Raw genomic sequence first — 25,719 nt, forward strand, 5'->3', positions numbered from 1 at the left:
TTTAGGGAGGAGGGTAGTAGTAGTTGGGAGAGCTCATGAGTGGAGTGTAACAAATTGGTTAAACCTTTCTAAAGAGCAATCTGACAATATATAACAAAAGCTATGAATTTTTTTATATCTATTGACCCAGAAAATATAGTGGTTTATAACTATGTAAAAGAGTAAAACATCATATGCAACCAAAATACCTAACAACTTGGCAATATCTGATCAAATGTGATAAGTCCAATTGTTATAGAAAGCTATTTTTAAAAGTAACCCATAATTTCAATGATAAAGGAAATGGATGAGGAAATCCTCTCTATCTATGTGTACCTGCTATGTATGCAACTTAGTTCTCAGAGAACTGCCTCAGATGGAATGCTGTATCATTATGAAAAAGGACACAGATGTGAACTGTCAATAAGTCTTTTTCATTTTGATCAAATTGATTTTTTTTCCTAAGGTAGTGGTGGTAAAGTAGAATGAATACTGACTCTGGAGGCAGAGCACCTGGGTTCAAACTCCATCTCTGACACTCATTAGCTGTGTGAATTGGACAAGTCACTTGATCCCACTAGGCTTCAGTTTCTTCATTGGTAAAATGAGGGGGTTGCAGTATATGGTCTCAGAGATACTTTTCAAGTCTACAGTTATCATTCTGTAATAAAACTCTATCTACCAAATTCAAATCCTCAATTATTTTACAAGTTAGAGAATTAAAGATTTACCTAAGGCACTAAGAGCAAAATTGACTGACTCAATGTCCTTCAGTCTCAAAGAGGCTATGACATTGGGGTGATATCATGACTTGAAATGAATTGGATATGTGAGAGAGGGTTGTGCAAGGTCATCAACCTCACTCTTTTCTCCAGAGCTATCTGAATACTGTGGCAAGCATTACATCAGCATGACTGGAGATGGCCCCAAATGTTTAAGGCAACTGGGGTTAAACAACTTGCCCAGGGTCATACAGCTAGTTTCTGAGGTGAGATTTGAATTCAGGTCCTCCTAACTTCAGAACCAGTGCTCTCCACCTAGCTATTCCCCACAGAGTCACTAAGTATGAGAAATAGAACCTGAACTCAGGTCTTCCTGATTCTAAAGCTGGCTACTATGCCACACTGCATCTTAGAAAATATTTACAGAAATATTAAACTTTGAAAGGAAAAATTTTCTACTATATTAATTACAACTATAGAAAATTATGATATAAACAAAAGCTGGAAAAATTGGTAATAGGGAAAAATTTATGTTTAATATTCTTTTCATTTGTATTTCCTAGACAGGCCTATAATGGACAAAAAAGACAGGTCCTTAAAATGTTCAGTTAATCAAGAAATTATACCTTTGATTTGAGGATGTGGCAGGATCAATAGTTACTGGGATCTTGCCACATGGGCTAAGTTAATTTTCCCTAAAGCTGTCTTGAAGATTTGATTGGCCCAAGAGATGACATATCCAGCCATTGCCACAGCTTCTCAGTCACCTTAGGGGCTAAAAAGCTTACCCTACAACAAATCAGAGATTTTCAAACTCTCACTTCTGTATGAGTCAACACACCCTCCTCTATTTGGACATGATGGTGTGTGTGTGTGTGGGGGGGTATGGCTATCTGAACCATTGCTGTAACTTTTTTTGAATAGCCATTTGTGTTCCTGTTAAGTAAACCTTTTTATTAATTTTTTTTTAAAATTGCTTTATTTTGACATACTCAAAAAAGCAATGATTAAGAGTGAGTAACTCAATAGGCACCATTAATCTTTTTTTTTTTTTTTTTTGGTGAGGCAATCGGGGTTAAGTGACTTGCCCAGGGTCATACAGCTAGTAAGTATTAAGTGTCTGAGGCTGGATTTGAACTCAGGTCCTCCTGAATCCAGGGCTGGTGCTATATTTACTGTGCCACTTAGCTGCCCCAAGAACCTTTAATCTTTGTATAAAATGTTATGAAGAAAGAATGATGATTCATTTTTATATAGGCTTTACATTTTGCAAAGTACTGTCTTAATAAAAACACTATGTAAGGAATGAAAGCATTATTATTCCCATTTTGCAGGTAAGAAAACTAAGGCTAAAAGAAGTTAAGTGCTTAGACCAGTGTCACACAAAGCATAGCATATGATGGAGTCAGAACTAGAACCCAGATTTTCTGATTCATTTTTGGTTCAATGAGCAATGTAGAAAGCAAAGGTAGGCAGGGAGAAGGGAAGAGAATAAGCTTTTAAATAGAACCAACTATGTGCCAGCCATAGTGCTTTACAATTATTATCTTATTTGGTCCTCATGACAACCTTATTAGATAAATGCTGTTATCCTCATTTTACAGTTGAGGAAACTGTGGCAAATTGAAGTCAAGTGACTTGCCTGGGGTCACACAGCTACTAAGTACTTGAGGTGACATTTGAACTCAGGTCTTTGTAATTGCAAGGCCAGTACTTTATCCCCTGGGTCACATAGCTGCAATGATAAGAAAATCCTCCATAATATAATGTCCTATGGACATGGGGGTCTTCATTTGTTAGTGTTTTAAACCTGATTTGCTCGTTGTGTTTCCTACCAAGTTTAAAAAAAAGAAATGGGACCTTTACACACCTGGAAGCTACATGCCCAGCTGTTAATATGGCCTCTGCAGATATTGTCATTTGTGATAGGAACTCCATCCACACTGACTTTAACAGTATAAGTGTCTTCAGGCATTGCTCTAAAAAAAAGGAATTGAAATCACACACAGGATTTTAAATTTAATATACAATATTAACAAAATAACCCTTCCCAGCCCTAAATATTCCCTAAAATATCAATAAATTCTCAATCCTTTCAAGTTCAATAATATTTTAATAACAGATACAACACTCCAGTCTTGTCTTGGTATGCTTCAAATTCAAATGGAGACTAATATCAAGTAATTATCCCTTTGAAGTGTGTAATTTAAAATTCTAAATGTGGGTTCTAATCTGTCCCCCCAGTTTTGGGGGGAAACTGACTAAAATCACTGATAAACGAGTTTAGGTTTTTTAAGGGTTTATTGAAAGGTAGTAAAAGAAAGGAAGATTGAGAACAGATTTCTTATAGCCTGAAATCCTTGCCTTCCTAAACTCCCCTGTGAAGTTCCCTGCCACCACGCCGATGTCTCACAGCCAAAGAGAGCAAGCTCCCTGTGCAGGCTCTGCTTCCTCCTTCCTGTCCCCTCCCAGAAATGGGAGGTTCCTCAAGCCGATTGGTTGACTGGGCCAGAAGGTGGTCAAAGTTCAAAGCTGTCAGCTTCTGAGAACCATGCTTTCTTAAGTACTCTTAAGTACCAGTCAGATGTGCTTAGAATCTAGTTAACTAGAAGTCAACCATTAATCCAGTCAATTCAATCAGTTTAAATCTCCAGGTGGGTCCCTGAGTATCTGCTAAATCCATTATCTTAACACAGATCTGTTATGGGTCTGTGCAGCTATTAAAAAGTCAAAATGATCATTGATCATGTATTTTATACTAAAGCTAATATGCACAAAATGATATGGCAATTAGTTTCTGTATCATTTAAATGTTTACAAATCACTTTATGAAATGAGGTAAACATGATTCCCCCTATTCTGTAGGATGCTGGGCCCCTTCTGGGGGACTACATGGGTTCTGGCCCTAGAGCTAAAAGATCTGACACCTTAGTACGACACAGTGATTCCCTGGTCATTTTGATGGCAGTGGGAGTAGGGGAATATGTTTAAAAAAAAAAAAAAGAACGACTAAACTAGGGAAAGCTATCAAATTAGCAGATTCTTTTTTCTCTTTCTTTCTTTTCTTTTTTTTTGGGGGGGGGGGGGCAGGGCCATGAGGGTTAAATGATTTGCCCAGGGTCACATAGCTAGTAAGTGTTAAGTGTCTGAGGTAGAATTTGAACTCAAGTCCTCCTGGATCCAGGACCAGTGCTGTATCCACTGGCCACCTAGCTGCCCCCCATTTTAGTAGACTTTCAAGGGAAAGACAACCTCTGCTCACTTCTTTATTCATCTCTCTGGAATATGTCAAATGAAACTCTCTTTTTGAGACTTCTCGTGCGTGATTTAGGAAAGAGGGAGGAATAGGTAACATCTTCTCTCCTTTTCTAGACTCCTAAAGCAGCTATTCACATACAGCAGCTTAAGTTAAGTCTGAGCCTGGGTCTTGGACTCTCAGTTACCTCTTTCCTCTTCCTAGTCTCTAGAAGCCACAAATGTATAGGACATATATTATATGCCTCAGGCATTGGAGGATCTCAGAAGATGGGGGTCCCTGTCATTCTCCATGATATCATGGGTGAATTCTCAACTCCTCTTCTCTCAATCACTGTGATCTAGAATCATTGTCTACCCAGAAAAAAAAAAAGTAACTTTCCCAAGGTGATGCACGTAAGTATCACAGAGAGGATTCAGACCCAGGTCCTCGGCACCCTGGATCTAGCATTCTCTTAACTAACTCATATTGCCATGTTCTGTCCTCATTTCCTTCCCCTACCATCCCTTTTCCCTAATCCAAACATCATTCTGAATGTAATGAATAACAATTGTAATTTATTACCCTGAGATCTAACAATATTCTTCTTCAGCGGTTCTTGACCTTTTTTGTGTCATACACTCCCTCCTTTGACAGTCTGATGAAGCCTATGGACCCTTGCTCAGAATAGTGTTTCTAAATGCATAAAATAACATACATGGACTAACAAAAGAAAACAATTGAAATGCTTTATCAATTTTTAAAAAATAAGGTCATAGATCCCAGGTTAAGAATCCATGATCTACATATTTACAATATTTTAAAATAATCACAATAATGTTACAATGATAATGCTAATGATTACTTTGAAGTTTAGACTGACACAAATGATATGTGAGTTTTGTATAGTGCTATTTTAAAAGATTTTTTTAAAAAGATACCTAGTATAGCAGGTTATATGAGTTGAATGACTTGCATCCTTTTCAACGTCACAAGGAATCGACCGGGTAGCAGAAACAAAATGAACACTGTTCCCCAACAGCTCATTATCAACTCCATAATTAAACTGGTTTGCTTGAGCAAAGCCTGAAAGAGAAAGTAAACTGATTAATAATAAGAACATATTGCCACAAATTTAATAGTTATCATTCAGTAACTATTTAATAATCATTTATATTATATTCCTTTCAATTCAACATTTATTAAGTACCTACTCTGTACAAGGATCTGTATTAGCTACTAGGAATACAAATATGTAAATTAACTTAGTTGTCAGTTGACTAAATTGCTTACAATCTAGTGTGTAGGATGGAATAAACATGTACACAAATAAGCGTAACTAATTCTAGGTAGAATGTGATAGAAGAAAGAGAGAAAGCCAGATGAACTACTCTAGGAAAATTGGAAGAAGGAGGGAGAAATTTCTGTTGAGGAGATCTGAAAGGCTTTCTGGGGGAAGTGATTCCTGAGCTAAATTTTCAAGGGAGAGAAGAATGTCAACAGGTGGATGGGAGTGTATTTCAAGAATGAAGGACAGCCTGTAACAGTGCATGGAAACTGAAGACAGAAAGACAAGATTTATAAATTAGAGAATATCCAGAGGAGGGCAACCAAGATGGTGACACTCTGTGTCACATGATAAGCAGTTATAACTCCTGAGAATGCTTAGCCTGCAGGAGGAAAGAATCAGGGTAACACAGCAGATACTTTCAAGTGTCTGAAGGGCTGTCATGCAAAGGTGGATTAGACCCGTTCTTCTGGCCTTGAAGGGAGGAATCAGGAGCAATGGGAGGAAGTTGCAAAGAGGAAACTTAAGATGACATCAGGGGCAGCTTGGTGGTGCAGTGAATAAAGCACTGGCCCTGGATTCAGAAGGACCTGAGTTCAAATCAAGCCTCAGACACTTGACACTTACTAGCTGTGTGACCCTAGGCAAGTCACTTAACCCTCATTGCCCCACAAAAAACAAAACAAAAAGATGATGTCAAGGAAATTTTTTAAGTTTTACCTATCCAAAAGTGGAGTGGGTTGCCTTGCTAGGTTTCTTCTCATTAGAGGTTCTTCAAGTAAAGTCTGGATGTTATAGTAGGGATTAATCTGAGATGCCGGTTGGACTATGTGGTAAAATATGAAAGTTTTTAACAGTCGGTTAGGATAACTGAAAGACGCCAGTTTTTCAAGGACCACCCTTTTGGGGAGGAGATGAACAGTCCGCCTGCTGCGCATGTCAGACTGCCTGCCGGGTTTTTGACTTCCGGGGTGGAGAGAACGAGAGTAGGCCCTTTTGCCTGCTTGGCGGGACTCCTGACAGCGCGGCACAGACTCTCTCTCTCCAAAGGTGGCCTTTTCGGTTTGGTGAGTTTTTATAAGGAATATAGACTAAGCTTAGACTTAAGACGATTTGTATTGTGTTTCTACTTTCCTATCCTTCTAATCAACATCACCTTGTGACTATCATAACTATAAATAAAAAGGTCTATCTAGAAAACCAAAAGCTTCTTCCATTTACTAGTTTGGGAGATAAATTAAGGGAAAGGTTAAGTAGGGGAGATTTATGATCTAATATCCAATTTTAAATCTCACAACTAGATGTCCACAAAGTTTGTTCTCTTTCAAGTCTTTCTGTCTAACCCTTTCATTATGTGATTCTGTAAAATAGGGAACAACTAGTAGTCTAGTTTGGTTGAAGCCTAGAGCTCATATAGAGGAATAATGAGAACTAAAGTTGGACAGGACAGGGATAGGGACTGAACATTTGATTTCATTGGTATATGGAACCCCAAGGTGAGGAACTACTCCCACTTGAGGTTAAGTGACTTAACCTCAGTAACCCATAGCCAGTATATATCAGAAGCAGAACTCGAATCTTGGTGTTCCTAGCTGTAAGGCTCTCTTTCTATCCTCTCTGGAAAGGCAGGGTAGAAAGATTAAGGAAGGCACCGGATACATTTATATTTTATTTTCTGGACAATCCTAAGGATTTTAAAGAGGGGAGTGAAATGGTTGTACTTGTGCATTGTGAGGACATTGTCCCTGTCCCTTTCAACAATTTAGGAACTTAATGGTTTCATAAAATGATCAGGCAGGTCAGGGGTGCATATTGCAATAGTTTTTTTATTATGGTGTATCTTAATAAAAATATAATTTATGCAGCACTTTAAAGTTTGAAAAGTGCTTTACAATATGACCTCATTTGATCTTTTTTTTTTTTTTTTTTTTTTCAGTGAGGCAATTGGGGTTAAGTGACTTGCCTAGGGTCACACAGCTAGTAAGTGTTAAGTGTCTGAGGCCGGATTTGAACTCGGGTACTCCTGACTCCAGTGCCGGTGCTCTATCCACTGCGCCATCTAGCTGCCCCCTCATTTGATCTTCATAACTCTGGCAGATAGGTACTTCAGACAGCTAGTGTTTAAGGCTGGATTAGAACTCAGGTCCACACTCTGGGTCCAGTGCTCTATTCATTGTGATACCTTATTGCTTATTTTAATTCACACAACAGAAGACTCAAAACTTAACTTGAGACTTCAGTATGATGAACACGGAGGAGTCAGGGAGACAAGATAAAGATGCAACTAGCAAGACAGTCAGAACCTTAGGCATAATGGGCATTCCAGCCATGTCAGGAATGGGGGACAGGGGTGGGATGTTCAGCAGTAATCTTCCAGGTTTAACATACCCAGTTTTGCTAATTTTCCCATCACTCGTGGTTCAAGTTCCAACAGCTCAACACTAGGGTAGTTTGCCACTGTACTTCCACCATGGCAGCTCATAATGTAGACAAGGGCAAGGTATTTCACAAAGAGAGGGTGGGCTTTCCAATCAATTGGTTCTGATTGGTTTACCCCCTTTTTTGTCAAAGGCTGGGAGAGAGATATTAGGGATTAGTAAGGGAAAATACTCGTATAAGTATGGAACATGTACATTACAGAAGTTCTAGAAAAAGGAAAAGAAAGGAGATGCTAAGCAAGAAGAAAGGGTATATAACTGGAGCAGTGGTAGCATGCTACAAGAGAGGCTAAAAAAAAAGGACAAAAAAAGAAACTTTCTGAAAGGAGATTAGAAAGGAATGAATTCCAGGCATGAGGGTTGGGTTGTACAAATGCAGGAAGGATGAAGTATAAAGTTCAGGAAACAGCTAGTACACAGGGAAAATTCTGAGAGAATGGCAGGTCATGTGAGGCATTCACAAATTGGAACAGTGTGTGCCCCAAGGTGAGAGTTCCAAAACTGAAAAGTCCCCCAGGGCATGGTCTCTGGTCCAGAGGGGTCAGTGGCAAGGCAGATGGCAAAAAATATTGATAGGTATAAACAACCATGAGGTCATCTGGCTAGAGTGGATGATGTAAGGTACATAAGTCAAAGAAATGTGAACTCCCAGTGTTGTTCCAGAGCTTCCAGGGAGTTCAAGAGCTTACTCCAAGGTCTTGAACCTGTTAGGAGCTAGTGTTGCCTCATCCTCTGGATTAGAGCCAAGGAGAAGATAAAAGGTAAAGAGAAGTTTTGAAGTATAGCCTTATGACATGAGCTTAGTCTCAGTAAAGTAAGAGAAAAAATATCTGCTGAAAGAGGAAGGAATGCATATGGAGAAAAGAGGGAACTATAGGGAACAGCTACTGTGAGCAGTGTTAAAGGGGCACCTTCAAAGATTAGTAAAAGGATTGTTAGGTATCAGTGAGGCCCCAGTTGAGTCTATACTGCATAAATTTGCAATGGATCCCTTCACCATGGTTTAATGACTTACCCTAGCATTATTTGGTACTTGGGGAGTAGGAGCGAAGAAGGCATAATGTAGGGATTGTCCAATATTTAATATTCTAATAACTTGCCTCCTCTATTCAATTACTAATGTTCTACCTGTACAAATATTTTTTCAATGATTGCTATATCTCCCATCCTCTCCCTAGCTCAATGATTCTGAATCTGGGGCTGTCATTATCCAAATCCTGTTTCCCATCCCCCTAAAGCCTCTTGCCTTACTCTAATATTTCTCACCCACCTCCACTCCAACTGTCCCATTCCAGCTCTGCCTGCCCCCTTCCATTATGTTCTCTGGAATGCCTGTTCCATAAAAAATTTCATTCCCCTTAACCGTCTTCTTTTTTCACTCTTTCCAACTTCTGGCACTGACAGAGATGCTTTCTGATGACCCTGCTTTCTTAAAAACTATTTCTAGTACTATTGCTACCTTCATTCATGTTCTCAACTAGTTGTGTGAGAAAAGGGGGTGGAGAGTCATTGAAATACTCTTTTTCCCCTATTGCCACTTCCAGATTATCCCTCAACCATTATCACTCAGCAACCGACTACTCTTTCACTCCACCTCAGCTACACACAGAGATGATCATACCACTGATCTCGTCATTACCCACTAGTGTTCCACTTCCATGTTTTGAACTCCAAAATTCCTTATCCTAATATTTTATTTTTCCATCTTTGTCTATGACTTATCATTCCTAACCCTGTCCATCTCCACTACAACTCCCATTCCATAGTTCTTTCCAAGGCTGTCACCCCTAAACTGGCTATATTGTCTTCCATCCTCTGAATGGACTTTTTAGTGAATTATTTCAGCTCTGACCTTTCTGCCGTTCTCAAATTCTTTGCCCCTTGGACTATCAGCAATCATGACTTGCTGAACTCTAGATATGGATTGTTCTTACCATCTGTCTCTGCCACACCTATTCATGTGTTCCTGGATGGAGCTAATGAAAATCACAAATCTGTTGATTGTGTACACTACAAATTTAATATCTAATCTCAACTGGGTCTTTATTTCAGAATGGAAATAATTCTGTTGTTCAGTCTGGTCTGACCCCATGGACCATACCATGTTAATATCATCCACGGGGTTTTCTTGGCAGGTAATACTGGAGTGCTGTGCCATTTTCTTCTCCAGTGAATTAAGGCAAACAGAAGTTAAGGGATTTGTCCAGGGTCACATAGCTAGAGGCCAGATTTAAACTCAAATCTTCCTGACTCCAGGCCCAGTGCTCTATCAACTCAGCCACCTAGCTGTCTCCAAAGCAAATAGAGGTTAAGTGGGGATTGTGACTCGCTCAGGATCACACAGCTAGTACATGTCTGAGTCTGGATTTGAACTCAGGTCTTCCTAACTGTAGGCTTAGTGTTCTATCCACTGAGCCATTTAGCTGCCCCTAGGAAATAATTCTACTCCTTCCTAAATGATTGACTATGCTGCTCTCCACAGCATCTTCTTATTTCTCCCAAGCTATTACAATAACCCTCTGAAATGAGCCTTATACTTTTCTGGAAAAAAACCAAACAAACTGAAGCCATTTGCCAAGAACTCTTTCTTATCTCTCCCTCATCTCATGTCACTGAGACATCCCTGAGATACTTTCTCCCATTCTCTCCTTTTTCATTCCAATCTCTAATAAAGAGGCAGTGCTTCTCCTTGCCAAAGCAGATGCCTGTACATGCACCTTCGATTCCAATTCCTTCTGTCTTCTCTAGCACATGGCCCCCACTATCATACACAATCTATAATCTTAAATCCTTCTACTATTGAATGGATCCTTCCCAGTTGCCTACATACATACCAATGTCTCTCCCATTTAAAAACAAACAAAAAACTCTTTCAGTTGTTCCAGTCATTTCCGCTAGTTATGTTTCTACATCTCTTCTGAACTTCTTAGTTAAACTGCTAGAGAAAGCCATCAATCCTAGGTACCACAACTTCCTTTCCTCTCATTCTATTCTTAATCTTCTATGGTATGGCTTCAAACATTATCTTTCACATTAAAAAATCCACGCTTCATAGTTACCAAGGATCTGTTAATTGTTGAATTGAATTCCCTTTTCTCAATCCTCATTCTTCTTGACTTCTCTGTAGCAGCTGACACTTGCTGATAACCTCTTCCTCCTAAATGCTCTTTTCTTGCTATATTTTCAGGATGCGGCCCTCTCCTCATTCTCCTCCTACCTGTCTGAATGTTCTGTCTCCATCTCCTTTGCTCTATCTTCATTCATGTCATACCCACTAACCATGGGTATCATACAAAACTCCGTCCTGGACCCTCTTCCCTTGATTCTCTACACGATTTCACTTAGTGATTCTTTTAGTTCCTATGTGTTATACTTTTGCAGGTGAATCTTAGATCTATGTAACCAGATGTTGGCTCTCTCCTTTGCAGTCCCACATATCCAGCTGCTTTTTGGAATATGGTACTAGATATCCCACAGTTATCTCAAACTCAACAGGTTCAAAATAGAATACATCTTCCTTCTGCCCCCAAACCCTTCATTTTTTTGTTATGTTCCTATTATTGTCAAGGGAACCACTATCCTCTGTTACTCAGACTCTTAACCTGAATGCCATCCTTGAATCCTTACTCTTGCTCACTTCCCAAGCCCAATGTATTGCCATATATTGTCATTTCTACTTTCACAACATCTCTCATATACATCCCCTTTTTTGTACTCACACAGCTACTTCTCTACTTCTCTTGTTCTGTTGCAATTGAATAAAATAGCCTCATGTTCTACAGGTTGGTCTCCCTGCCCCAAAATCACTGAGAAGAGGGGAGTTGTATTGAAATAAAGGGGGGGGGCAGCTAGATGGTGCAGTGGTAAAGCACCGGCCCTGGATTCAGGAGTACCTGGGTTCAAATCTGGCTTCAGACACTTGACACTTACTAGCTGTGTGACCCTGGGCAAGTCACTTAACCCTCATTGCCCTGCAAAAAAAAAAAAAAAAGAAAGAAAGAAAGGGGAGACAGAAGCTTTTAGGACATAAATTCTAATAGTGTTACTATGATGAAGACTACAACAGGTATTCTGCCATATTTTACCCACTCCCATGAATGTGTCAGGAAGGACTATTTGGTTTTATGAAAATGTGAGTAGTATCTTGGAATAACCAAAGTTTGCATTTATAGTGTGCTTGAAAAATAGTTTTTATCTGATCCTCACAACTCTGGAGGTAGCTACGATAATGATTCTCATTTTATAGATGAGTAAACTAAGACAAACAGAGGTTAAGTGACTTGCCCATAGTCACATAGCCAATAAATTTCCCAGTCTGGATTTGAAGTCAAGTCTTCCTGACGCTAAATCCAAAGTTCTTTCCACTGCATCACTGGACTCTTCAGAGCCTAAATATTTCCTTTGAGATCATCATGCAAGCATGAACATACAATAGAATTAATTTGTTTGGAAGCCATTTGGAGGGAGATTGGAAGAAGGGAACAATTCGAAGGTTATTGTAGTGGGTCAGGGGAGAGGTGATACGGGGATGAGACAAAAGAAAGACTTTGTTAGAGCTCTATGATGATGTGGTTCTGCCTTCTCAAAGAATGTTAAACTCGAACAATCATCTGACTTGGATAGCTTTCAAAAACTCCAGTAGGTAGGCCTTATTTTCTGCTTTTGAGCACAGTCTGGGAAGAGAAGTTGGTATACTACTTGGGCTGTTGGCAGCTGCCTTCTAGCCTCTAAAGGTCAACCACTTCATCTTGCTTAGTGCTGTGGCATGCATCCCTAATGAAGATAGGAAAGTCAGGAAGATGAAGAGCAGGTTTAGGGGAAATGAAGTAAGTATCTTTACCATTTTGTTCCACAGCATAAACTTTATTTTTTAAAAATTTGAACTGTGACTTCACAGTAACAAGGAACTCCCAGGGAGGAAACTCCTTCTAACAATGCAGATCAGAAGCATTTCTGTATCTTATAGTCATAAAGAATTACCTGAGGGGCGGCTAGGTGGCGCAGTGGATAGAGCACCAGCCCTGGATTCAGGAGTACCTGAGTTCAAATCCTCCCTCAGACACTTGACACTTTACTAGCTGTGTGACCCTGGGCAAGTCACTTAACCCCCATTGCCCCCCCCAAAATAAAAAAAATTTTAAAAAAGAATTACCTGAGGCACTGAAGGGTTAAATGAATATATTTCCCAGGGTCACAAGATAGTATATTTCTTTTCTTTTTTTTTGACACACTTATCTCATCCTGCTGCCCAAGAATGCTTTAACATTTCATTTCAGTGAGTCATCACACAATTGGATTTGGCCATTTCTAATGTTCATGATGACCCTGACTCCAGATTCTGGAAAATCTGAGTAAAATCAGCCTGGTGGTTCCGTAAGCAGGACAGTCCCCACTAGCAGAATATAAATTCCTTGAGGGCAGGGACTATCCTGTTTTTGGCTTTCTATCCACAGTGCCTAGCAGAGTAGCTAGCACATGGTCGACACTTAGTTAATGTTGTATTCACATTGTAGCTACAGTAAGAAACTCTGACAACTGGTGTTTATGTAGGACTTTAAGCTTTAAAAAGGCTTTAGCTGTATGATCTGGCTTGCTCACAACAATCCTGTGAGGTAATTATCACGATTATTTTCCTTGCTTACTACATAAATAAACTGAGGTTGTGGACTTTTGGATGCTAAGATCACACAGGGGAAGTTAACGGTAGATCTAGGATAGAAGGGACCTCAAAGGCTCTCTAGTCCCAGCTCCTCATCTTACAGTTAAGGAAAATGAGACTCATGGTAGTTGTGACTTGCCCAAGGACATCCAAGTCATAAATATCAGAGGACTTGAACACAGGTCTTCTGACTCCAGAGTCAGGATTCTTTCTAAGGTACCACACTAAGTGTTGGAGGTGGGGGTTTTAACCTGATCTGTCCTGACTCTAAATTAACTGCTGTTTCCATTATACCCCATTGTTCCATCCACCAAACTTCAGGCAGAATGGAGATGGGAGGCCCTCGATTAATTCTTTTTTTTTTTTTTTTTTTTTTTTTAGTGAGGCAATCGGGGTTAAGTGACTTGCCCAGGATCACACAGCTAGTAAGTGTTAAGTGTCTGAGGCCGGATTTGAACTCAGGAACTCCTGACTTCAGGGCCGGTGCTCTATCCACTGCGCCACCTAGCTGCCCCAAATTTATATTTGCTTCTTGAAAGTTTTTTGTTTTGTTTTGTTTTGTTTTGCAGGGCAATTGGGGTTAAGTGACTTGCCCAGGGTCACACAGCTAGTAAGTGTTAAGTGTCTGAGGCCAGACCTGAACTCAGGTCCTCCTGAATCCAGGGCTGGTGCTCTATCCACTGCGCCACCTTGCTGCCCCAGATTAATTCTTGTTGAATAGAATTGAAATTAATTATTTGTTTACTGCAAAATTCCTACAATAAGACACTGATGTCTATTTCAAATATAGGAATCTAGCACCCCACAGCTTGATCATCCATGTCCCTTGACAATTTCTTTTTGTAATTCAATGCATCTCCCAGGTGATACTGGTCTCTGCTAATTTGGGTGAAAAGCCTGGAATGCAAAGTGAGAGAGAAGAAACAAAGTCCAGAAAACCTGAAATTTTTCTCTACCTCAAAGAGAAGAATAATTTGACCAACTAAAGAAAAGTTTATGAGCTACATTTGTCTTTTGTCTAAATCTGATATACTTAAAAGTAAATGTCTATTTGATTCATTAGAATTTGGTTTCGGTTGATAGTTTGGAACTTGAGACTCTACAGTGAAATTATTTGACTACATGATAAAGCAGTTTTTTAAAAAGTCTTATACAGACTAACACTCTCCTTTTGCCAGTTTTTGCTTATCTCCAGAATTCACAATGGATTTGAAAAAAGTAAAAAGATTTCTGGTAATTCACTGGGGCATGGAAACTTTTACTTGTGCTGTTACTAAGGAAAGATTTTTTAAATTTATTTTTCTATGTGGGTACACATCTCACCAATGGCATAGTAATATGGAATTTAGCCTTCAATGAATGGAATTATTCCAAAAGTAAGATATAAAACTCTAAGTTTTATAGGAAGCAATCATTGGCTTTCAACTTTGTCATAATAGCAATAACTTGAAGCTTTTTATGAAATCAAAGACTAATTTGCCTCTATCATATAGAAAAATGAAGAAAGCCCTTTAGGTAAAGTCTGAATCACAATCAATAAAATGTTTAACTGTCTTCTGATATTTTAGTTACTCATTTAGATTAATAAGGCAGAACACTGGATAGAATCCTGGACCTAGAGTCAGGAAAACCAGAGTTCAAATCTAGCCTAAGCTACTTATTAGCTATGTGATCTTGGGCAAGTCACTTAACCTCTATTTACCTCAGTTTCCTTAATTGTAAAATGGGACTAATAATAGACCTACCTCCCAAAATTGTTGTGAAATTAATTGATATAATAATTATAAAGCCGTTAGTATAATGCTGGCACATAGAAAGTACTATATGAAATATTATTGTTAATCATAATTATTATTATAATAAAATCAACTACTTAAGTAATTTTGTTTTGATTTGCATAGCTTATCCCAAAGAGTTTATTGAGATATAAAAGGGTATACCCTTCCAAAAATAATTTTAATTAAGATGTAAAATTCCAAAAATGTGAAGTCAATAAGGGCCAAGCTGAAAAATGAAGGAAGAGGCATATTGAACTCCAGAAGCAAGAAATTGGCTGGAGTTTTATTTTTAGACTTCTGAGATATAAGGTGCTTTGGGTACCAGGTACTGAAAACCACAGCCTCTTGATAGCAATATGATGTTCCTATGCTTTTATCACTGGAAAATAGTGAGAGGAAAGATGACAGTGGCATCCATTACAGATACTTAAAAAGTATTTTCCCATGGGTAGAATACATCAGACTAGATAGATGGCTATCTTGTTCCCAGACTACTGGGGCTAGGCCAGAGTTAGTTTGGCATTTAGAAAGAAGGAGCGGTTGAGTAATTTTTGCCAGGGCATTAGTCACATAATGTTCAATACTTTGTTAAATGACAAATTACCATTAAACACAAAGTTCACTGTGCTAATTGCCAATTTGCCATCAGTTGCCATCAACTGCCATCAATTTGTCATAAAAACAAAGAATGAAACAATTTGGACACTCAAGGAATTTAAATTCTAACGGAAAAAAGAAGAAAAAATGTGCATATATAAAAATATTTATATTTAGAATAAACGTAAATTTAAAATATAGAACCAACATACATACATATGTGTGTGTTTGTGTGTGTATATATATATATATATATATATATATATATATAAACAGTTAAATATAAGATAGTTTTGCAGTGTAAGACAATCTTGGGAGGTAGGTACTATCATTATCCAATTTTAGAGTTGAAAAAATAGAGGTTAAATAAATGACTTGCCTACGGTCATACAGTTAGGTAGTATGTGAGGCCAGATTTGAACTTTGGTCTTCTTTTTTTTGTTGTTTTTTGTTTTGTTTTTTGTTTTTTTGGTGAGGCAATTGGGGTTAAGTGACTTGCCCAGGGTCACACAGCTAGTAAGTGTCACGTGTCTGAGGCCAGATTTGAACCCAGGTCCTCCTGAATCCAGGGCCGGTGCTCTATCCACTGCGCCACCTAGATTCCCCCTAAATTTTGGTCTTCTTGACAAAAAAAATTTAAGTCCCTGCCCTCAAGGAGAGAAAAGAAAAAAAAAGGGAAAAAAGAGGAAATTTAGACTATAATTTTGTTCTATATCTGAAAAGAATAGAAAGTTGTGCATAGTAGATTTGCAGTTTCATGTGTAATCGTCTTTTTATTGTACTATTTCATAGAAATGCTTGTTTTTTCCATAATATTATTCCATAAATTAAAAAAGAGAGAAATCATTGTTAACTTTGGAGAGAATAGTTTCAGTTTAGTTATGAGGTCAAATGCCAGATTGCAAAGGAATGAGGGAGAGGAGAGAAAGAAGAGATAGTTATTTTAATTACTTTTTCTGGGGTTTAGTTGAGAAAGGGAGAGATATAGGACGATAGTTGGAGAGTATAGTAGAGTCTAGTGGTTTTTTAAAGGATGAGTGAGACTTGGGCATGTTTGAAGACAATAGGATAAAAACTAACAAATGAGAAAGAGAGAGAGAGAGAGAGAGAGAGAGAGAGAGAGAGAGAGAGAGAGAAACTCAGAGAGACAGAGTAACTGAGAAACAGAGACAGAGAGCCAGGGATATACAAGAGACAGACAGACACACAGAGACAGAATTAGAAATAGAGAAACAGAGAGATAGTGATAGGAACAGAGAGAGACAGAGATAAAGACAGAGAAAGAGGCATAGAGATGATTGAGGTGAGAGCAGGGGCTGTTTTTTACTTTCTTTTTATTCCTAGTGCTATTGTTGAGCATAGTCACTTAACAAATACAAATTGTAGTCCTTATCCTTGTTGTTGGAGAAAATGAAAGGATCAAGGTCACAAAAAGAGGGAGTAGCTCTGGTGAGAAGAGCCACCTCATGGTCAGAGACTGGGAGAAAGGAAGAAAGAGTAGGGGTGAAATCAAGGTCTTTTGGAATGAAAGGAAGAAGAAATAGCTCAAGTTGAATGATCTCAAGTTTCTTAGTAAAGTAAGAAATGAGGTCTTGATCTGAGAGAAAGTGGGAGAAAGGAAGGTATTTAAGGCTTGAATAGAGAAGAAAAGCTTTGGAGTAGCTGAAGAATTTCTAAAAGAATTAAAAAACAGGTGGACTTTAAAAAAATTATCTCTAACAAATAAAGCTTTCTCTGGTTACTAACTCTAAATAAAAGTAAAGGAATAGGGGTAGCTAGGTGGCGCAGTGGATAGAGCACTGGTCCTGGATTCAGGAGAACCTGAGTTCAATTACGGCCTCAGACAATTAACACTTACTAGTTGTGTGACCCTTGGCAAATCATTTAACCCCAATTGCCTTGTATTAAAAAATAAAAAGTAAAGGAATACTGTAAAATGGTCAGGAAATAGGGGAAGGAAAACTCAACAAGAATTGAAGAACCTATAGATTCTCACATACTCCTTCAGACCATTGCAGAATCACCAACTTAGACTTTTGAAAATCATTTGAATCTAGTTTACATTTATTTCTTAGTGAGAGTGAGGGGTTACAGATGGACACACTGGATTTCATTTATATTCATTAAATAGTAGATGCTGGAGTAAGAATTGAGGAAGATCCTCTGTGGAGGATTTATGGAAATCATCCATGGAACAAAATTACACAATTAAAAGGGTATGGTTGGGTTGTCATTTGCTTTGGGGGAGGATCACCTACACCAATGAATCTGTGAATCCATTGAAGTATGCTTGTCATTAATTCGAGTTACTAAGAATTCATATTAAGTGGCTACTTGGGTTCCAGCACTGTGCTAAGTGCTAGGGATAAAAAGAAAGCAAAAAGAGTTCCTGGCTTCCCCTCAATCATTCTCTTTTTGTCTCTGTTTCTGTAGGGATACAAAAAAAGACAAAAAAAATATTAATCCCTGCCCTCATGGAGATTGTAGGATAATGGTGGAGACAACATGTCAATAGCTCTGTACAAGCAAGATTTGTACAGGATAAACTGGACATAAACAACGGAGAGTAGGCACTATCATTAAGGGGTATTTAGAGAGACTTCTTGCAAAATGTGTAATTTAAATCCTGGGTCCTGAAGGATGCTAGGGAAGAAGAGGGAGAGAATTCTAGGCAAGGGAGATATGTGAGAGATATTATGAAAGAATCAACTTGGCAACTGACTGAATATGGGGAGAATACAGGACAAAACCTAAGTTGAGAGACTGGGAGGATGGTAGTGTCCTTGACAATAATGGGGAAGTTAGAAAGAGGGGAGGAGTTTTCAGAGAAAGATAATGAATTTGGGTTTTGATGTGTGATATTTGTAACTAAATCACTAACAATGTCTTGCTAGCGAAGATAAAACTTATAATACTTCTCAAAATTTATATTGATTTAAAGAAAAAGTAGGATATTTTACTGAATTTTAAATTGTTTCTTTTCCACTACCTAAAACACCTTTACACATCAGTACAATGCTAATTTTTATTTTTCAGAAAGTGCAGAACTAAAAGAATGAGAAGGGACAGTTAGGAAAGAAAAGCACATTTCTACCTGTTCCTAGGAACCAGTCATTCAATTCAATAATTTTTTTCTTGGAAGCCCTTTATGTGCTTGCATTGTACTGGACATTATGAGGGATACAAAAAAAAAGAGCAAAAAGGAGACTTTGTTCTTAAGTAAAAAAAAAAAATGATGTTCAAGAGGTTGGCTAGTCAAGGTGATATGACAGAGAAAGGATGAACAGTTTGGAGAACTGTCTTTTCTCTTTTCCTCTTTCAATCTCCCCCCCCCCCCAAAAAAAAGTCTAGTGCTTTTATTTAGCATTAAAAAATCCCATTTAATAAATGAAGTGACAAGTATGAATTCTTTACTTATCTAGATCCAGGCCTTAGGTTCAAGCAAGTAATTAAAAACAAGAACTTAGTTGGGCAGGTTCCCAGGAATTCTTGGAAGGTCGTTGATCAGGAGGATAAGGAATGGAATTTTACTTTGCTGGCCAGGTAGAGAGAACAGTCAATTAATCAAGAAGCATTAATTAAGTGCCTACCGTGGGCTACACACTATAATAGGTACTAGGGATATAAATATTCCCAGGCTTCAAGGATTTTACATTCTAAAAAAGATAAAAAATAATACACTGGATAAATCTGAAATTCTTTAAATATATAGAAATACATAGCATACAGATGAATACAGATACACATGCATATATATATATGTGCATTTATATGTTCATTTTCATTCATGGCTATAACCATATTCAAGGAACACATTCACACACATACTACCTTAAAATCAGAAACTAACAGACAAAAAGGAAACATACCTTCTCCTTTGATAGTCAGTCTTGTTGCCCCATTTATGCTGCCATATTTAGGTAATATTTCTGTGACTTTAGAAATGGTCTTATGGCCATCTGAAAAGTATTCAAATGATAAAAATGTAAAGATATCAAGCACTAAATTCCTATCATTAATCAAAAAGTGTGTTACTTATACTATAGCCATGTAGGAGAATCACTGAGATTATAGAACTGGCAGGAAAGGCACATAAATATTCTTTCCAGTTTTATTAGTATTTACTATGTATCTGAGAGACATTTATTTTGACTTAATAAATAATAACACCTAATGATCATGGAAAAACATATCATTTTAGGGTCAGAGTTAGTTACTCTTCCAGTTACCACTATTTGCAAAGCATTGTTAACAGTTACAATGGGGGATAGAGAAGTAAGCAAGTATTTATTGTGCTTTCTGTGTACCAGGTACTGTGCTAAACACTGGGGACATAAAGACAAACAAAACAGTCCCTTCTCTCACATTCTACTGGACACAATTCTTCATTATTATTCTTAATTGACAAAAAGCAATAATTAAATAATATTTCATTTCATATGACGCTGTTAGATGAAGTGTCCTATAACCCTGTAACATAACAAAAATATAAAATAATATAAAGATAAGCACATATTGTGGTGGGAAGTGGGAAAAGTAACTGTGAGATTTCTAAAGTCAAGTCAGGGTAGATTTAGAGATCAACCCTATCTTCACATAATTTACAGGATAATGAAGATGAATCAGGGCAAACATCTATAAAGTGTTTGGCCACTACAGAAGAAAGACATGAACAGGTTTAAAATCATATATAGGTGTATGTGTGTCTATGTGTTTGTGTGTATGTATAAGTGTGTGTGTATATATGATTTAAATATATAAAGTATATTTTAATCATATTATTTTAAATATACAAACATACATTTATATAAATATATAAAATATATTTAAAATCAGAATTTTACAAAAATGAATAATAGTCTCATCTCTGTGAAACTTTTTCTAGTTAGAAACCCTAGATGAGGTGTTCAAAGTAGAAATTATTATTATTATTATTTTGGTGTTGAATCTGAAATTTCATTGGTATGGAAGAATAAATTCTATCAGTACAAGCCAGTATCTGCACTGGGAACTTCTATTCCTTTAGTTTTGCCAGGGGCATTGAGAGTTTAAGTGACTTGTATAGTATCACATGAACAATATGTTTCAGAAGTAAGATTTGAATATAGGTCTTCCTCACTATAAGGCTGTGTATCCATCAAGGTTTGCATACCCTAAATTTTGCTTGTGTGCTAGGACAGATCTGAAAAACATCACATACATTGCCACAGCAATTAAAAGAAATTAGCAGGTTTCAAGAAAGTAAGCACAGCATTTTTTTTAGTTGCAAATGGGAAGATAATACATGAGAATCAGAGGGAAATGTTACTAGTACTATGTCCTTATTGTAATACTATGCAAATTCATAGTTTAGAGATAGGAATAGTTTTACAAAAGGCTAAAAGAAAATGCAATAAAAATTGTTAAATGGTTGGAAAAAGAGACATAAGAAGAGTAAAGGAACTGTAATCAAGTAGTTTAAGATTAGGAGATGGCTATGTTGACCACAAATAGATATATTGACTATAAATAAATAAATTGTATATGTATATATTATATTAAAGCATTCAATAAAAATAGCCAAAAGGTCTTCATTCCTTGCAGAAAGCCCTCTCCCAGGGTCCTTTTTCATGTCCTAAACACAGACCTCCTTGCCTTTAGAACTGGAGCTTTTAAAATATATTTCTAATCTCCAGACAATGTACAGTCAAGGATAGGAAACCTAGTACTAGTGACTTATCTAGCCCCATAATGTGTCTCAAGTTTATTCTTTTACAGATATCTGGCCCTTCACTTCACTCCAATTTCTTATCTCATCAGTTTCTTCCCAGACCTCTCCCTGGTAACAGTCTGAGGACAGTAGGCAATCTGCCCTGGAGGTAACTGACACATACCTCATCTTCTCATTGCTCTCCAGTACTTTTGCAGGTTTACCTTTATTGAGGTTTAAGGGATTTTGGAAGTATGAAAGATACAATATTCCAGCCCAAACTTACAACTCCCTGGCTGCTCCCTCTCCCCTGGTAAAACACTAGGGGAAATCAATTAAATCAACTAATAAAATGAAATCATTAAAAACCCAAAATAAATCACCTCTGTCTTGAGCCTGAAGCCTATTGGAAAAAGTACTGCCTGTGAAGTCAGAGGACATGGGTTCAAATTCTGCTTACTCTGTGTGACCTTGGGTAAGTCACATAATTTTCACGGGCTTCAGTTCATCTGTAAATGTAGTTTTGCTACAGGGCCTCTGAGGACCTTTACAGCTCTAGATCTACGATCCCCTCTTGCACTTTACCCTCACACCCGATCCTCCCCTCGAGACACCCCTCCAATGCCAACAAAGCTGGTAACCAAGTTAATGCCTTAACCATCTCCCAGATCCCCGGCCAAAATCTTTCTCGTCTATCCTTTTCTGGCTTGTCCCGGAGTTTTCCTTGGACTCTGAGCTTTCTCTTTCAGGCAGTGTAGGAGCTTGAGAGTTTCCATTTCTAGCCCCGCGCGGGCTGAGGAGGAAGGTACGGAAGTAGTCGCGCCCCTAGTATGTCGGCGATGCGGCGGCTCCCACCCCTTCTCTCTCTGAGTTACCTGTGCCATGCTCCGGTGCGCTGAGGAGCAGCGCCAACAGGTACAAAGTCGCGCACATGCTCTGGCGCTCCATGATCTGCGCGCAGCCACACATTGCTGATAGGACTGCTGCCGGGGTCTGAGCCCCGAGCCTCCCTGAAAGCCTCTGGCACCTGGAGTAGAGGTTCCCTAACGAGTTCCACACCCAGGACCTAAAGTGCACCGACTGGGATGTTCTCACTCTCCCAGACACTGGCACACTCTCAAACAGCCCGCCCCGCCCCATTTATGCTCCAGCTACTTGCTAACCCAACCACCAACAAACAGCTTGTCGTGCTGATAACAGCTTTAACAAAGCTTTGCAGATTCCTGGGGAAACAGAGCCCAGCCCAAGACATAATTATCAATGTCCAGTCCTGGCTTACCCAGCAGAGAATCAATAATAGTTACTGGCGCTCCTAATTTGTGCTCAGTTCTCTTCACTGTCTTCCTGGACACATCAGACTTCACCTATTTGGCTCACATAACTTTTTCGGACTATAAGAGACTGATATAGGGAGACTGTGGAGTAATTATTATAAAACTATACTGGGGTCGGGAAGATCTGTGTTCTGACCCCTCCTTTGGCACATACTGACTATGTGACACCCAGAAAATATCTTAATCCTTAAGTACCACCCCGGCCAGAGATGTCAGACTGGCCTCCAACACATTAGAGTGCAGCCAGAACCAGATTAAAATGTAATTGGGAAATATTAAACGAAATAAATAAAAATATAATAGAACATAGACATTATTAATATGTGGTTTTCTTTTTTTAAAATGTTTTAGTTCTTTCATTAATATTTCCCAATTATGTATAAAACATTTTGTAAGATTCATTTTTTAAAATTTTAGTTCTAAATTCTCTCCCTCCTTCCTGCCTCTCCCAGCTTTGAGAAAACAAGCAATATGATATTGATTATACAGATGAAGTCATGCAAAACAATCCTGTATGTAGTTTTCTAAGTTAATATATAGCTTGCAGGGATCCTTGTGTATGGTTTGGTGATCCTCCTCCTTCGTTTCTATTTGAGTTTGATATCACTGCACTAGATAACTTTTTCATATCAGAATCTTCAGAGGTAGAGATTGGCATTTGTAGAGGGAGTTTCGTGTATACTAATGAAATAACAGGTCTTAAAAAGAATGAACTAGTACATCTTGTTACCCTTCTTTGTTTTGGTGATATTTCAATTATATTGTAATACATATGAATGTAGGAGATTCACAAGAAGAAAAGCATATTTACAACTGAATAAATAAAGTAAATGAAAGGAGCTATGTGAACTGGCCTTTGTAGTTGTAATAGGTCCAGCCTAAAACAACAAAAGGCTACCACAGAGATCCTGGCTCTTCTTGCTTTTACATGCTTGGATTTAGAGGAAGGGAAGGGGTTCCTTTTTAGAATTCTGGCCTTCCTGCCCCACAGATCAACTGCCTGGCATTCCCCAAGACTCTTAAGGGGAAATGGACTCATAAGAGATGAGGACTTTGCAAGAATGAAATTCTGAAAGTTCAAATTATCCTGACATGGATTAGATCATTCCCATGATCTGCTCTAACACTAAAACCTATAAAAACTACATGGTAAAATCTACAGAATCTCATTTTGAAGGGACCTCAGAGGCCACCTAATTGAACCTATATAAATGAACAGGAATTCTTTCTATAATATCCCTAAGTAGTGATCCAGCCTCTTTTCAAAGACCTTGAGGAGAGAAAGAAGCCATTTCCTCCTGTGTCAGACCAATCATTTTTCTTATCCTGGGGCTACATCTGCCACTCTGCATCTTTCCCCTAAAAAGAAATGTTACAGTGGGAAAATTGGAAGATTTGGATTCAGAATTTCTCTACCTCTTACATCCTGTTTGATCTTGGGTATATCATTTTATCTTTCCCAGCTTCAATTTCCTCTTCTGCAACATTAAGGGACTTTGTGTGACCCTTTCTGTTCTAAATCTAAGATTCCACTATCCCTTCTTGTCATGTTGTCACTATTATCATAGAAATGGTAGGAGGCTATACATGAGTGAGGATCATTTTGTAGTTTTCTTCATTTCCTAGTTTGTCATGGTTAATTAATTCATTCTTTTTTTTTTTTTAAGTGAGGCAATTGGGGTTAAGTCTCTTGCCCAGGGCCACACAGCTAGTAAGTGTTAAGTGTCTGAGGCCGGATTTGAACTCAGGTACTCCTGACCCCAGGGCAGGTGCTCTATCCACTGCACCATCTAGCTGCCCCTAATTAATTCATTCTTCATCAAGTGGCCAACCTCCTGGTAATGAGCCCCTCTGTACTTAGGTAGGCTGGTCCTTGGAAAACAGTTTTGGTCTGTTCCTAGGGCCCAACCATGGTAGTCCCTGCTTGAATTTATGCTCTGCATAATTCATGAGTACAGGGTCACCACTGTGCTATAATGAGGCATTGGAGTAGGGTGGTACTTTGGGGAGGTACTGGGTGAATATTGTTTTAAAAGTGGGTTTCTGGGGCAGCTAGGTGGCACAGTGGATAAAGCACTGGCCCTGGATTCAGGAGGACCTGAGTTTAAATCTGGCCTCAGACACTTACTAGCTATGTACCCCTGGGCAAGTCACTTAACCCTCATTGCCCCACAAAAAAGTGGGATACTACATTATTTTTTTGTATCTTTGTGTTTTCTTCTAATTTGGTGTTAACATTCCTCTCATACTGACTTACTTCTAAGGAGAAACCTGAATGAATTATCTACTTTCCATCATGTCAAAGAGTCTTACAAAATTCATTATTTTCCAACTTCCTTATCTTACCATGAAAACCAGGGAGAATTTGGCAAGTCATGATAATTCCTAGTAGGTTTAAGAATAGAAGTGATCATATAAAATATTTTTGGTGGCATTTAGCTGGCATTTGATAAATGCCCGTGGATTGGCTTACATGTTACATGTAAGAGTAAACTCCTACATTTGACTATAATGTGATAGTAAATACTGGCATGGTATTTCCTTGGAATTTTATTGTTTGGTTTATTTCATTCATACATTTATTTATTTACTTTTTAATTTATGAAATAACACAAGCATTCCATAACATAGTGGAATTTTTAAAAAGATGATTGCTCATGAAACTGCAAATCTATTGTATATAACTTGCTATTCCTTTAAAATATATAATAAAGTTCTCATGTAACCTTCTATTTGTTTGAATGAACTCTGTATCATTAGCTGAGTTAATGACATGACAGTGCTCTAATTGTGTTGTTTTTCCATGTCTTCTAGTGCTTAAAACCTCAGCCAGTTCTGTAGCCTGAGCAAGCTTGGTGACATTATCTCACTGTCTACCCTCCACAACTTGGCTTTTGATGAGTGACTTTTTCTCCTTTCTCCAGATCTCAGCCTTGTTTAGGAGAAGAAATGTTGATAAAATATGACAATATGTGATTTAATAATTTATTTTAGACCCAC

General features: G+C 38.1%; 1 protein-coding gene across 1 annotated transcript in view; it reads right to left on the reverse strand.

Moving 5' to 3' along the window:
* PKHD1L1 (PKHD1 like 1) overlaps positions 1 to 22,392 on the reverse strand; it is a 226,410-nt gene extending 204,018 nt beyond the window's left edge. The window contains exons 1-4 of the mRNA XM_043975706.1: positions 22,261 to 22,392; positions 19,566 to 19,655; positions 4,878 to 5,022; positions 2,572 to 2,680 (exon numbers count right to left, since the gene is read on the reverse strand). Coding sequence (XP_043831641.1) covers positions 2,572 to 2,680; positions 4,878 to 5,022; positions 19,566 to 19,655; positions 22,261 to 22,354 — 438 coding nt within the window. The 5' untranslated portion in view covers positions 22,355 to 22,392. The remainder of the gene's footprint in view (positions 1 to 2,571; positions 2,681 to 4,877; positions 5,023 to 19,565; positions 19,656 to 22,260) is intronic.
* Positions 22,393 to 25,719: the final 3,327 nt, after the last annotated feature.

The sequence above is a fragment of the Dromiciops gliroides genome, chromosome 1, assembly GCF_019393635.1.
Source record: "Dromiciops gliroides isolate mDroGli1 chromosome 1, mDroGli1.pri, whole genome shotgun sequence".
Classification (NCBI taxonomy): domain Eukaryota; kingdom Metazoa; phylum Chordata; class Mammalia; order Microbiotheria; family Microbiotheriidae; genus Dromiciops; species Dromiciops gliroides.